A 14,430-nucleotide genomic window follows, 5' to 3' on the forward strand; every position below is an offset into this window, starting at 1 on the left:
CCAGTGCCCACAACTTGAATTCTGTTACTAGCACAAATAATCATCAGTGTCTGCAGTCAGTGTGGTTGTGTGTGTATTTTGTGAGAAGGCGTATAGAACTCATCCAGAAGTTCTCAGGGAAGGACAATAATTGCCTACCTTGAGTGCAGGGATTTGCAGGATACCAGGGTAGGCCAAGAGCTGGCTTGGGGGAATTAATATATTTCCTCCAGTTAAAAGAAGGAAGGATGTGCTGTGGGGTATTGGGACCTGAATCTAGGGAAGAAGGATATCTAGCAGGAAGTCTGGAGCTTTTCCCAGGGTTGGAAATTGGTACTCTCTTCCTTTATATAGCCTTACTGAAGTGAGCCCTGTTGGATATGTCTTCGGCTCTTTAAGAGGAGAGGACATTCTTTACATTTACTTTTCATTTTTACAATAAAGCACTCAACAAAGGTATTTAAACTCCCTGTAAGAGTTCAGAATCCTTTCCTACTCTAATCAGTCTTCCACAATGCCTCATGACCTATGGACTGAGATAATTGCAGTGACGGGTGGGCCATGTAAGTATTTAGATAGAGTTTTCTCACAGGGGACCAATTTACTTGCCTTTACAAGGTGCTTGGGGAGAACAATAAATACAAATGGCTAAATCTAGCCCTTGCTAAGGGCTTCAGGTTACCTGACTCATGTCTATGCACAACACCTGTGAAAATATTATGCTGTGTAATTTGGATGTCACTGCACTTATATAATGAGCCCTAGCAGTAATATTTCTTTCCTAATCTTCATTTATATGTTTTCAAATAACTATTTCTTTTAAAAAATAAGTGTTAAGATGTCCTGCTAGTCCACACAGTACATTGGTATAAACATAGGCAGTGATTCTGTATTTATTCTATATTGCATTTTAGGGTGAAGTTGGTCCACTGGGTCCACGAGGAGAAGATGGCCCTGAAGGTCCAAAAGGTCGAGCAGGTCCAGGAGGGGACCCAGGTGGTGCTGGTCAGGCTGGTGAAAAGGTCAGTAACCAACAGCTAATGGAAAGAAACATTGCCTCATAATGGGGATCCAACCAGGACTTTTAGCTCCAAAACCACAGCCCATTACTACTGAAAGTAACTCCTTTAGCTATAGATAGTAGTGGTAGGATATTATGGCTGCTGAGGGCAGCCACTAGGGTGATCACATACACTAAGCAAATAATGGAAATTATTATTTTGTAGCTATACATAGAAATGCATAGCACTTCCTGACACATAAGACAGTAAGCCCTGTCCTGAGGAGTTTACAGTCTAATCTAACACAGACAACTATTATTCAAAGAAAATAATTTGACCCCAAGATGGATGGAGACAGCGCTGGAGAGTGGATTGGCACTTAAAGGTTGCACAGAAGATCTGAAGGAGGAGAAATTGCTTGGTGAATGGAAAGAAAAAAGTTGTTTTAAGTATAAGGAGTATCATTAACACAAAATCAGGAGTGGCAGAAGGAGAGAAAAGCGCTACTAAAAAGGAAGACTGAACAAAGCGTGGGACAGTGGAACATACTAAAAAACAAAGACTAAGATATATGGAGGGCATGCTAGGTAGAATCTTGGCGGTGAGAATAATGATCTTGGACCTGATATGGAAAGAGAGAGGAAACTGAAGAAGAGAATTGAAGGAATGCTGTGTGAAAGGTTAGAGTTGGAGGAGAGGAAGATGATTTCAGATGTAATGTTTTGGGTGGCGGTAATAAATAGGAGACCAAAAGGAGGGAGTTTTTGGTAGAAGAGAAGCAGGGGAATGAAAATATATGTGGAAATCAAGAGGTGCAGTGTTTTAATTAGTCTTTGCAGAGCCCAGAAATTATTTCAAAAAGGACTGTGAGATTTCAAACACTGGCTTTATTCTGAACTGGAACGAACCCCCAACATTTCCAAATTCTCCACAAAAGAAAAATCTAATTTAATTCATTCTATGTCCAATTGATTGTTTCCTTTTGACAAAATCAAAATGATTTGCTTTGATTTTGACTTTTTATTTTATATTAATACACACGCAAAATCAAAATGAAAAGTCCTTTCAAAAACAAAAATGTAAATGTTTTGTTCTAAAAATATAAAAATGGGTCTTTTCAACATTGTTAAATAATTATTTCCCCCACAATTTTCTTCCCAAAATGAAATTGACAAAATCAACACAATTTTGGAAAGTGTTTCAATTTTGACAGAACTGCATTTTTTGATGGAAAATGGTTTCAAAGTTTTTCTGACCCACTCTACATTTAATCCTGGCTTTACCTTAGTATAGGCCTTAAGAAAGTCATATCACCATTCTGTCTCAGTTTCTCCATCTTTAAAATGGAAGTAATGGTACTTAACCCTGCAATTTCATGGGTCTGATGTGAGGATTAAATTAATAGATTCCAAGGCCAGTAGGGGCCTTTGAGATCATCTAGTCTGACTTCCTGTATAACACTGTCCATAGAACTTTACCCAAATAATTCCTAGAGCAAATCTTTTAGAAAAAAACATCCAATCTTAAAAATTGTCAGTGATGGAGAATCTACTACAACCTTTGGTAAATTGTTCCAATGGTTAATTACCCTCATGGTTGAAAATGTGTGCCTTATTTCCAGTCTGAATTTGTATTGCTTTAACTTCCAGCCCTTGGATCATGTTATGCCTTTCTCTGCTGGATTGAAGAGCCAATTATGAAATATTTTTCCCCATATATATACTTATAGACTGCACTCAAATCACACTTTAATCTTCTCTTTCTTAAACTAAATAGATTTAGCTCCTTGCATCTATCATTATAATGCGTTTTCTAATCCTTTAATCATTCTCGTGGTTCTTCTTCAAAACCTCTCCAATTTACCAAAATCCTTCTTGAATTGTGGGCACCAGAACTGGACACAGTATTTCTGCAGTGGTCACCAATACAGAGGTAAAATAACCTCACTACTCCTACTTCTGAATCCTCTGCTTATGCATCCCAGGATCACATTAGCTCTTTTGGCCACAGCGTCACACTGGGACCTTATGTTCAGCTGACTATCCTCAAATCTTTTTCAACATCACTGCTTCCCAGAACAGAACCCCCCACATCCTGAAGTATGGCCTACAGTCTTTGTTCCTAGGTGTTTGCATTTATATTTATATATATTACAATGAACTTTGTTTGCTTGTCATTCTTTACCAAATGATCCAGATCTCTCTCAGTCAGTGACCTGCCCTGTTCATTATTCACCATGCCCCTATTTTTGCATCATCTGTCACTGTTATCAGTGATGGTTTTATGTTTTTTCCAGGTTATTGATAAAAATATTAAGTAGCATAGTGCCAAGAACTGATCCCTGAGGGACTCTGCTGGAAACACACCAGCTTGATGACTATTACCCATTTATAATTACATTTTGAGATCTATCACTTAGCCATTTAATGTGTGCCATGTAAATTTGATGTCATTCAAAATATGTGGTACCAAGTCAAACACCTTACAGAAGTCTAAGTATATTACATTAACGCTATTATCTTTATCAACCAAACTTGTAATCTCATAAAAAATGAATGTAGTTTGACAGGATCTATTTTCCATAAACCCATGTTGATTTATGTTAATTACCTTATCCTCCTTTAATTCTTTATAATCCAGTCCTATATCACCTGTTTCATGATCTTTTTGCCCATGACTGATACCAGGTTGACAGTCCTATAATTACCCACATCATCCCATTTACCCTTTTTAAAAGTTGGCACAACATTTACTTTCTTCTGGAATTTTCCCAGTGCTCCAAGACATTGAAAATAAAAAATAATGGTTCTCCTCAGCCAACTCTTTTAAAACTCTTGGATGCAAGTTACCTGGACTTGCTGATTTAAAACCGTCTAACTTTATTAACTGCTGTTTAACATCCTCCAGAAGTTCTTCTGGATGAAAACAGTGTTATAATCACCATATGATGAGACTATACCATCTGTTTTTCTCCAAGTACAGAACAGAAATATTTATTAACACTTCTGATTTTTTCTGCATTATTATTGATAATTCTGCTGTTTTCATCTAATAATGGACCTATGCCATTGTCAAGATTCTTTTTGTTCCTAATATTTAAAAGAAGAAAAACAAAAACGCCTTGTTTACCTTATCTCTGATGCCCATAGATTTCTTCTTTTGTCCCTTTTCATCCCCTTACCAATTTTCTACACTTTTAACTTCTGATTTATATTTATTAATATAAGCTTCCACTTTCTTCCATTGTTGTTATAGCAGTCTTCACTTCCCTTCTAAACCAGGTCAGTTTTTTTTTTTTTTAAACCAGCGTAGCCTTCTTCCTCTGTTGTGGGTTTGTGGCTTTTGGGGAAAATAGTAAGGTGTTCTGAAATTATTACAATTTATCATTCACATTTATCTGATTAAATTCTTCATCACAGCTAATTTGGTTCATAATTGTTTTACGTTTGAAATTGGCCCTATTACAGCACTGTGTGTGTGTGTGTGTGGACTTTACATTTTAACGTGGAAGTGAATAATCACGTCATGATCACTTGTATATAAGTTATTATTAAATTTCATTTCTGTGATCATTTCCTCTATCTTTTAGGAGAAGGTCGAATAAAAAATAATTAAAGATTGAAGTCTATACAGTATTTAAACATATAAAGGACTATACAGCTGCTCAGTATTAGGGGAGACCACCAGAATCATGTACCGGAGTTTCACTAGAAGGAACTAAAAAGGAAGGAGTATATTTTAGAGATAGAAAGAAATCCTCTTTCATTATAAGTTGCTTCTTGTCATAAACATAACATTACTGTTCATAATGATTTATTTACATTGCATACTAGAAGTTCAGGAAATGCTATATTTATGACTTGATACTGGAATCATTCATAAGCTGTCTTCAAATAATATCTTAAAAGTCAGTTCACTTATTCCAAGAAGAGTTATTTTCTGCTTTACTTAACTATTGGGAACTATTTATGAATTAATGTTCCCCAAAATGTTGCAAAATACCCTGCCAGTTGATAACAAGGTCATGAATCAAAGAACATATAACAAAAGAAGGCTAGAACTATTATACTGGATGAATGGAAGCACAATTCAGCTCAGAATATCACTTTCTATTCAATTTTAACTGGATCAGTGAACAAGTTCTATTAAAACAAGAATTGATAGGAACTTTTTCCCAAACTGTGATTGACTCTTTAGTTGGCTTCTTTTATAATGTTTGAATCCTGCGTTTTATGTTTTCAGCCAGAACTGAGAATACTGAAACACCATGACAAAGGCTCCATGACAAAGGCTATTCCTACACCATATCTGACCTGGCAAAAACATTAAAATATTAGGATTCTACAGGAAAGTGTATTGTTGTCATGAAATTTCCAAATGAATGTACATGTCAAAGAGATTTGCAACATAGCCAACTGCAAACATTCAAAATATGAGTAAAAATAATTATTTTAAATCATAAGATTTTAAAATATAATACATTTAGGGTTCTATTAATTTGCATTCTGGTTTTTTAGCTTTAAGGGTTCATTTTTTCCAGCTTTACTCCACAAAGGCTAGAAAGCTACTTGCACCACCCCCCTGCCCACCAATGAAAGCTGAGGTTCTCCTATAATCCTCTTGATTTCAGGAGCTGGAGCTTTAAGAAAAATACCAAATACCAGGAGATTTATGACAGAATTATAAGAGTTAACAGCACTGTTGGCTTAATTTAGATGAGCCCCTGAATTTTTTTATCCAGATTATTCCCATTTTATAGCTACTAACTCCTTATATTCCAAATCTGGAGTCAAATGTCCAGCCTGGAGGCTGGCCCAATGTGCAATGGGTTGGGGGAGAGTGCTCACTCTCCATGATCTGGAGAATTGCTCCATGAAGGTTTCTGCAGTCCAATGGATGGAATAGTCTCTGTGACCCTTACACCTCCCCACAACAACATGGGCGAGGGAGAAAAGGCAGATCCATGTAACAGCAGCAATCCATGCCCTGCCTTCTGCCACCCACTTAGAGGTCCACACCATGTAGGAAAGTGCCCAACCCTGTTCAACTCCCCCACGTCCTGAAGACTACTTTGGTCCTTCTGTATTCCCCACTTTCACGTGGTCCTACTGCCAGGGAACCGTCCACACCCAAGAAAGAGGGGGCTGGATTTGCTCCAATAATTCCAGCACTGAACATATTGAAGGAAGGTTGGGAAATGGGCATAAATGGTCTTTGTCACCAAAAAGACTCCAAACACTCAACTTGGTCCTGCTCCCTCTGAAATCAGTAGCAAGACTCCCACGGAATTTATCAGGGTGTGATGCATTGTCAGACTTGTGAAACTTTTCTTTCAAGGGATGCTACCTTAAATAGTTGTAATGCATTCAGTGGGCTTTGATGTGGTATAATATTGTCAGTGTGGTGATTAATTTTATAAATGGCTGAATTCTTCCTTAATATTGTCTCCTGCCAGGCACAAACAAGTTTCCACGAACATGAGTTATATTCTGCATCTTTAGTCATCTGTTTTATTTAAGAGCATACATTTATTTTGTCAAATACCACTTTCCATGCAGAAGTTCCTCCATACCTCTTTTCTAGAATCCCAGATTATTGCTGGAGTACCAGATTATGTTCCATTCTCATGTCTTTTCTATAGAGCCCACTTCAAAAATATGATGGCCTGGAATGCTGTATAATGTTTACAATACCCATATTCTTCTCTAGTGGCTGTGGTTCATAGAGACCAAAACTACTTTTCCTTATTTTTGAAAGTGACAAATTAGCATACATTCTTTGTTTCATCACCTAAGACTACGGAGTGGGACCTACACTAGAAGATGTGGACACAGCAGTGTTCCCACCCCCCAACTTCAGGCAACAGAATTAATAACATCAATAGCCATCAGTAGACAGATCTACTCCTGCTATTTTCCTGTCTCAGGCTGGGAAGACAGCCATTTTTCTCTAAACGCGCCATATATTATGTGATATTGGATTATTTTGCAGTATGATTTTCAATGGCATTTTCTGATATAGTTTAGAACTCTTCAGGAAAACCTGTAGAGCTTGATCTTCAGATGCCCATTGTCTTTCATGGAGACTATAAATAAAGAAACAAAAGTAGTCATCATGTGGTACAAAATGAAGAGCATTGATTGTCCTGCTATGGTAATCACCTCTTGTGTTAAAGGATTTGTTAATGTTTTGTTACCATTGTCACTGTATTACAATATTGGAAGAGCATTGGGGTAAAATCTTGGGTTCATTGAAATCAATGGCAAAATTTCATCCATTTCAGCTAGATAAGGATTTCATTCTTGGAACTGAATGAACAAAACAAAGGGTTTTGGGAACAAAGCCAATTGGCCAGTTCTCGGGAGGGAAATAGGTGAAGCATGAAGATAAATTTAATAAAATATTTAATTGTATATGTTATGGAGGAAAACAAATTCTACATAAAGTTATGCCTAAACTACATAAAAGCTATTAGAAACAACATATATATTTTTTATTACAGGGTAAACTTGGTGTTCCAGGACTGCCAGGATATCCAGGAAGACAAGGTCCAAAGGTAAATAAGCTATTTTGTTTATGGCACTCAAGAGCAGATATGCTGTGGACAAATTAGCCACAATAGCAGCTGTTCTTTTAGTTATATATTTAAGAAAGGAGGACAGGAGCATCAAACCCCACGTTATTCCTCACTCTTTCTTTCCTGGCCCTGATGTTTTAATTTACATTTAAAATGTGTTAGGTTCATAACAATTGTTCACTGTGGGCCACTATTTCACCTTCCTCCCAGCCACACAACATTTAAGTTCCAGCCAACCTTACTTGCATTATAAATCTGTGCCCAGCAATGTACTACTATACACACCAACTGAGCAAACTGCTGATACTCCTGCTTCTTTAAGATTAAAAGCCAAATATTGCCCAAAGAACTCATGCTGATGTCCATGGGAATTTTCATGTGGTCTGAGGATCCAGATACAGCCTTTAGACTCTCACTGCTATGTTTCTGCCGTCTTCCACTAGCTACAGAAAGAGCTGTCTAAGATCTCCAACACACTTCCAGGTGTGAGATCATAAAGGATAGGAGCTGGACTCCTACAATATTGTCTTTCACTGTTTTCTCCATAATTTTCCTTTGCTTCTGTTAAGAGCTACGGGTGACTGATATCTGTTGCTTGACATTCATATGATCAGAATGCTTAGCTTTGTTCTTACTCCTAGGTTAATTCCCCATCTTCTGTCCACAACTCCCATTTTCGTTTGTTTCTTTTTGTAGTTGTCCCTCCTTCTAGTATTATTTGGGCTCTGTCATCACTAGGAAATATCTGTGTTAGCTAGTTCTGTTTCTAAATTATTTATAAAGACATAATAATTGTAAATTACATTTTAAAAAGGATCAACTTAATACATCTCTGAGAGAAAAGCTCTGCGTAGAATAAGCAAACATTAGCCAGACCTATTATTAAAAAAACAAACCTCCTCTTGACACTAGGCAGGAATGGGAACGTTAAAAATGTCAGGGACATTTCCTAGTGTCTATGCATGTCTTTCTACATTTTACCTTCTAAGGGTGTCAAAGATGAGACAAGTGGGTATGCATAGTAAAGTAAATGAAAAATATCTTACGCCTTTAGCAGGACTGAATGGCACCTCACTAAAATATTGAGCTTTCCTCTAGTCTAAATTCTGGGATCTGCTTTTACTTTCAAATCTGAAGTGGTGATTTTTTGGCAGAGATAACACTTTCTGGATAACTAACTCAAGTGTTTTTATGTCTATAGCCTACATTTTGGTCCTGTATTCCTCTTAAGTGAACTCTCTTAAGAATATTTATTCACTGAATACTCTGTGTTAATTAAATAGACCCTAGCAGTCTAAGGAAAAAGCATTTTTCAAGGTGAATACTCTTGATGAACAGATTTTTTCTTACTTTTCCCTTTTAACCTAAATGTCGGAGATTTCAGTCTTCATTTTTGTAATCCTTTATTTCAAATCTCTTTTGAAATATCTAAGATCCAAAGAGGTTTTACATTATTCACCATTAAGAATAAAAAAGTACACTTCAAAGAAAATTGGTGGATTTTTTCCAATATAGATGTCACTGGGAATTACATTAAGTTAAATCTTCATCAATCTGAAATTTATTCAAACTAATTTTGAACACTGTTGGCTATTCCAGAAGTTTAGGAACCAGATTAGAAAGAGTGTTAACTGCTACAATGCATCAAGTCACGCAGGGCCTCTTTTGGCCACCCTTCCTCATGTTGGATAGTGTGTTTTTCTACCCATAGTCCTGTTGAAGTCAATATTAAAAAGGATGACAGAATCAAAGGTGCATACAGTCTATAATGGTTGTCTAAAGAAAATAGGAAGTCCTGTCCAATAGTCAGTAGATGATTTAAAGTGATTTTTTCTGCCATTAATTCGCCTTGCATGAATTTGCTTCTGTGTGCAGTTCTTAGACATGGGTACCATTATAAAATAATTTTACTGTATTTTTCTCAAATCTAGTCCTCATCAGCTTGATTGCAGGAAGTTCTTAGAAACCTGTATGTATTAAATATTTATAGCTAAGCCTCTCATGCTAATGTCTGAACCGTTTTTCACTCTTGTACTTATAAACACAAATTTTTAAGGGCACACTTGGGACTTCATACAAAATTAGACTTCATTCAGGTTTTACACAAATTTAAATCACAACTGGTGAAAAAAATTCAAACAAGAAATTGCTTCTTTCCCTGTTCACTAAAACCATCGACACTGAGGCTGTCTGACTCCAAAAAGACAGCTCAGTTAGTGGGTAAATAGAATGCCATGTCATAAATAAGATATATTAGAAGGAAACCTTAAAGAAGAACTTAAAAAGGAAGACAGAGAAAATAATATTAATTGATGCGACAAAGTGAATGGAGCTGTTCTTTCTTACATTCTGGTTATTTACATTTTAGCTAGATGTTTACTTGTTGCTAAACCAATAATAAAAAACACTAACACGTTGATGAGCTATCAGCAGGGAACTGAGCAGAATATGGCCAGTACTACCCTGTTGACAGGCCAAACCAAACATGCTTGTGATTTTTAATCTCCAGTAACTTGAAAGTAAGTTGTGTCAAGTCAAAGGTCTTTTCTAACTTCAGCTCACCCACATAGCAAATCAGTGCACTGGCAGCTGACAAACCAACACTATCCTCCTGAATGGTATGACAGAAGTGAAAAGGGTAAAGGATTACATGGGGGGAGAGGGTCAAAAAGGAATAGTTTTTGGAAACAGCTGTATTTATTGGCTCATGTCAGTTCTCCTTGTCCTTGTAACCATTTTGTTGTGGTGGAAGGAATGGTGACATTTATAGCTCATCAGCTAAGTTTAACAGATATTTTCCTGATGATCATCACTTTCTCTAAATTCTCTCTAAATCACAGAATATTAGATTCTTCCTTCATAGGTCAAAATGAACGCTTCATGTGGCTAGGGTTAATGGTTAATTACTGGGAGCATCCATTAGGCTTGCCTAAATTTCATGCACTACAAGAGCATATAACCTCCAAGTTTGTTATGGTACACAGTTCTGTAAATTAATTGCATGTGGTTGTCCAGTAGTCACTTTTTTATGAATAAAGTGAGCAACTCTGTCAACTTTGATCATAACACTGGGACATAAATATTGTTCTCATTGGAAAGATAAGAGGGGGGCATCACTTAGCAAAAAGCTCTTTTGCAGAGCTCTTGTTTCCTTGAAGACTATCCCTGCTCATCAGGGTGGGTAAAGGAATGGTCTCCAGGTAAGTGACAATCATGACTGGTTATCTCAAGAAAAATATTTCTCCTGACAAGGAAACTCAGGGCTTTTTGCAAACTGCACAATGTCTAAATCTGGCAGAGACACTCTGGTTTTAAAGCTGATCTGAGAGCTCACAGGGGTATTATATATATTTTAATATAGATGTGGGTGTGTGGAAACATATATGAAAGGAGGTGTCTATAATAAAGAGTAGGACGTAGTCTTCAAATAAATACATATGTGCAATTGCTGTTGAAGTCAGAAGGCATGGTGGGCTTTGTGAGGGGGTGATGGGGAAAAAAGGTACAGGTAGAGTTTAGCAAACAATATCATCCCTGACTCAAGACTCTTTCCTGAAACTTAGCCCAAGTTAGGTTTTGGGCTCTATACAATCCCACTGCACAACCACGTCAGTGTTGGGTTATACAGAACACTGTAAAGAGAATTCTGCTAAAACAGATGATTTCTATTGAGTGACCAACCTCAAATACAACTGGAGTTTTTATGTTAGTCATAACGTGACAGTTACAATAAAGAAATGTGACATTGCAACAGCCACTTGAAAACAAAACAAAAGTGCAAATCAGCCCTCTTAAATAGTGACCGGAAGAGTAATAAGGCCAACAAGAGTGCTCTGGTGGAACACTGATACTGCATTATGAAAAGGATTTTAGTTCTGCCACTCTGATTCACCAGAGGCAAGTTCCCAATATTCATTCTCTTGGTTATGACCGAATAGAGCCATTTCTAGTGGTGGTTAAAGAACCTTTCTTTCTGACTGTTGGAGAAGATTGGAGAAGATAAGTCAAACATTTTCTTATTGATGTTCATGAAAAATAATGCATTATATATGTTGATGTTTTTAATGCATTCAGGACTTGAGGCATTATGGTAAGTTAATTTACAGATATTCACCAGAGCTGACATCTTTAAAAACTATTTCCATTGATTAGATGTAATGTACATTTTGCATCAGTTGGGTGATGGTGCTTCAATTCTAGAGTAATGTATTGTGGTGGGGTTATAGATATTCTATGACATTCGTATTCATTTCTTATACAGGGCTCCACTGGTTTCCCAGGATTCCCAGGTGCCAATGGAGAGAAAGGTGCCAGGGTATGATATACTTTTTTTTTTTAAACACAATGCTTAATTAGCCTGTGGCCCTGTCTGCTAAAAGATATCAAGGCAAGAAGCATCAAGAGATCACTGAGATATTATGAGATTGGATCTTTATCTGGATAAGATTGAACAATATCCACAGTTACATAAAATAGGATCAAACTGCATGAGACATAAATCCTCTTGCTTCAAGGGCACTAACCCCAGCCACTCAGTGCCTGGGACTAGCTAGAAGTTCTCTTACCAGGTAGCTTATTCAATATTGTCCGTTAGGGAGTGTTTTGTATTGTCTTCTGAAGCAGGTATTACAAACTTAACAGGGACAGGAAAGTGGACTAGCTAGACCTCTGGCAAGGACCATTTTCATATATTGTGAATTATCCAGGTGCCATGCAATTTACCTGTAAGGAAATTTAACTTGGATTTTCTATGTATTCTGATTCATCAGACTATAGCAAGCAGGATGAAGAACACATGCTTATCAAGTAGAAGTAAAATGTCAGATTTTGCTGCTTCGTTTATTTGAAGCATGAGGGAGAAGCTAATATGCAGAGTCTCCAACCCCTGTTTAAAAAAAAAAAAAAAAAAAAAAAGACGGATTAAAAAAAAGGTCACTGCACTGCTGCTTATAAAGCTCAACAAGATGTGGCTGATCATGTCATTAGGAAGCTGATACAATTATCAGAAGTGAAAGATTGACTTGGAACTCATAGATGCCAACTCAGTGTGGCATTAAGTCAAATTGAAGTAATGTAGATCATTACTGTGCCTTACCAATCAATTTTATTTAGCAGCAAGGGGGAAAAGAGTGCAGATTCACCACTTTAAATAGGAAATTTGTGAATTTTCAGTTTGCTTTTTTTTGGTTTTTTGGAATGGTTTTAGTTGAGCTGAAGGCAGGTTGTTTGTTTTTGTTTTTTTTTAATTCTGACCAACAACAAGGAATGTTTAAAAAAAAATTCAGACCCTATTTTCTGGATAAAGTAGTGTTAAAAACATTGTTCTGAACCATCAATCAGGGGGCTAAATCAGTAAACCTGAAGCTGTAACATGGACAAGTGCATACTTTAAAATATGAAAACCTATACAGTTATTGGATGTCAAGGAAAGCCTCCATGTAGCCAGGCATTTAAGCATGGACTACTGAACTGAGGCCAGCGTAACTGGCTTTTATCTGTGACAGGGCGTAGTAATAGTAGGATAGTCTAACCATGGATCAAGAACCCCTTGTACACACAATAAAGACAGTCCCTGCCTCAAAGGGTGTGTCTACACAGCAGCTAGACACCCATGGCTGGTCCATGCCAGCTGAGCTAGACTTGTAGAGCATGGACTGCAGGGCTGTTTCACTGCTGTGTAAATTTCTGGGCTTTGGCTGGAGCCTGGGCTCTGGGACCCTCCCACCTCACAGGGTCCGAAGTCTACACAGCAGTGAAACAACCCTGTTGCCAGAGTCCCAGTACTAATATAGTATTATCTTGTATGATGGCAAAATAATAGGAATATACATTTAATTCTTTTTAAAAAAAGAACTTCATATGAAGATCCCGTTTCCACTTATATTTTGTTTGGTTTACCACTTAGATTTTAACAGGTAAGTCGCTGTGTTCCTTTTTTCTATCAGGAGAACACTGCTTCTTGAATTAAAAGCTTCTTCACTTTAGAATCCATTACAATCCTAGTGTAAAGGCCACCTCAGGAAGGGAATCTATAGATTCTGCTTAATAAAGACATATTGGAGCTACATATTAAGAGCCAAGATTCTGTCTGGCTCTACGCAAGGGCTATGCAGTACGCTCCCCATTCCCTTCTACAAAGAGGTAATGGTTGCCAGTGCTATTTCCCTTTTTAGCCAGTGGAGCTGTCCAGAGGGCATCTTCCAGGATGGTGTAGTGAGCTGCTGCCGGGGAGTTCCAAGGAGGAATTCTAGCTGACCCAGAATTCCTCTCAGGAACTCCAGTTGCTGCACAGCGCCTTCAGAGCCACATTAACATGCTCTGGTGCCAAGGGCAGAATCTAGCCCTAAGATAGAAGCTAATGAATTAAGCTACGTGCACAAGATGGTCAGTTTTAGTACGAATCTGTTTATTTAAATTAAAATGCAGAACAGATAGGAGGTAAAATAGCATTTAGTCCTAGGAGAGTTGCACGTTGCCCCATTTCAACAACAGAACTTTCATTCCCAGTAAGAAGCCGCATGCTAAGCTGATTTATTTGAACTTTCGTTGGCAGGGTTTACATGGCAAACCAGGTCCAAGGGGACAGCGAGGACCAACAGTATGTACTTTGTTTTGCTAGTTTAAAATCATTACTTGCATTCCCTTAGTGACTGCCACCTCTGTAATAATGTTTTACACCTCCTGTAAAAATGCGTGGCTGACTCTGACACTCTGTTCTGTATTATAACTGTCATTAGTTGCATCTGTGTCTCAAATCTACAGGGTCCACGAGGATCAAGAGGCCCACGAGGTCCCACGGGAAAACCAGGCCCTAAGGTAATTGTCAGATGTTATGTAATGATTTGCGGCAAGTATTTCTCTTAAAGAAAATCA

At 37.5% G+C, this 14,430-nt stretch overlaps 1 protein-coding gene across 1 annotated transcript in view; it reads left to right on the plus strand.

The window, feature by feature from the left end:
* The window catches only part of COL11A1 (collagen type XI alpha 1 chain), a gene marked incomplete at its 5' end in the record, with an annotated part of 200,489 nt that overhangs the window by 93,543 nt on the left and 92,516 nt on the right, over positions 1-14,430 (plus strand). Inside the window, 5 exons of the mRNA XM_067538274.1 lie at positions 894-1,001; positions 7,483-7,536; positions 11,819-11,872; positions 14,111-14,155; positions 14,320-14,373. Coding sequence (XP_067394375.1) covers positions 894-1,001; positions 7,483-7,536; positions 11,819-11,872; positions 14,111-14,155; positions 14,320-14,373 — 315 coding nt within the window. The remainder of the gene's footprint in view (positions 1-893; positions 1,002-7,482; positions 7,537-11,818; positions 11,873-14,110; positions 14,156-14,319; positions 14,374-14,430) is intronic.

This window comes from Emydura macquarii, unplaced genomic scaffold (assembly GCF_026122565.2).
Source record: "Emydura macquarii macquarii isolate MOO-44397 ecotype Brisbane River unplaced genomic scaffold, CSIRO-AGI_Emac_v2 contig_480, whole genome shotgun sequence".
NCBI classification, from domain to species: domain Eukaryota; kingdom Metazoa; phylum Chordata; order Testudines; family Chelidae; genus Emydura; species Emydura macquarii.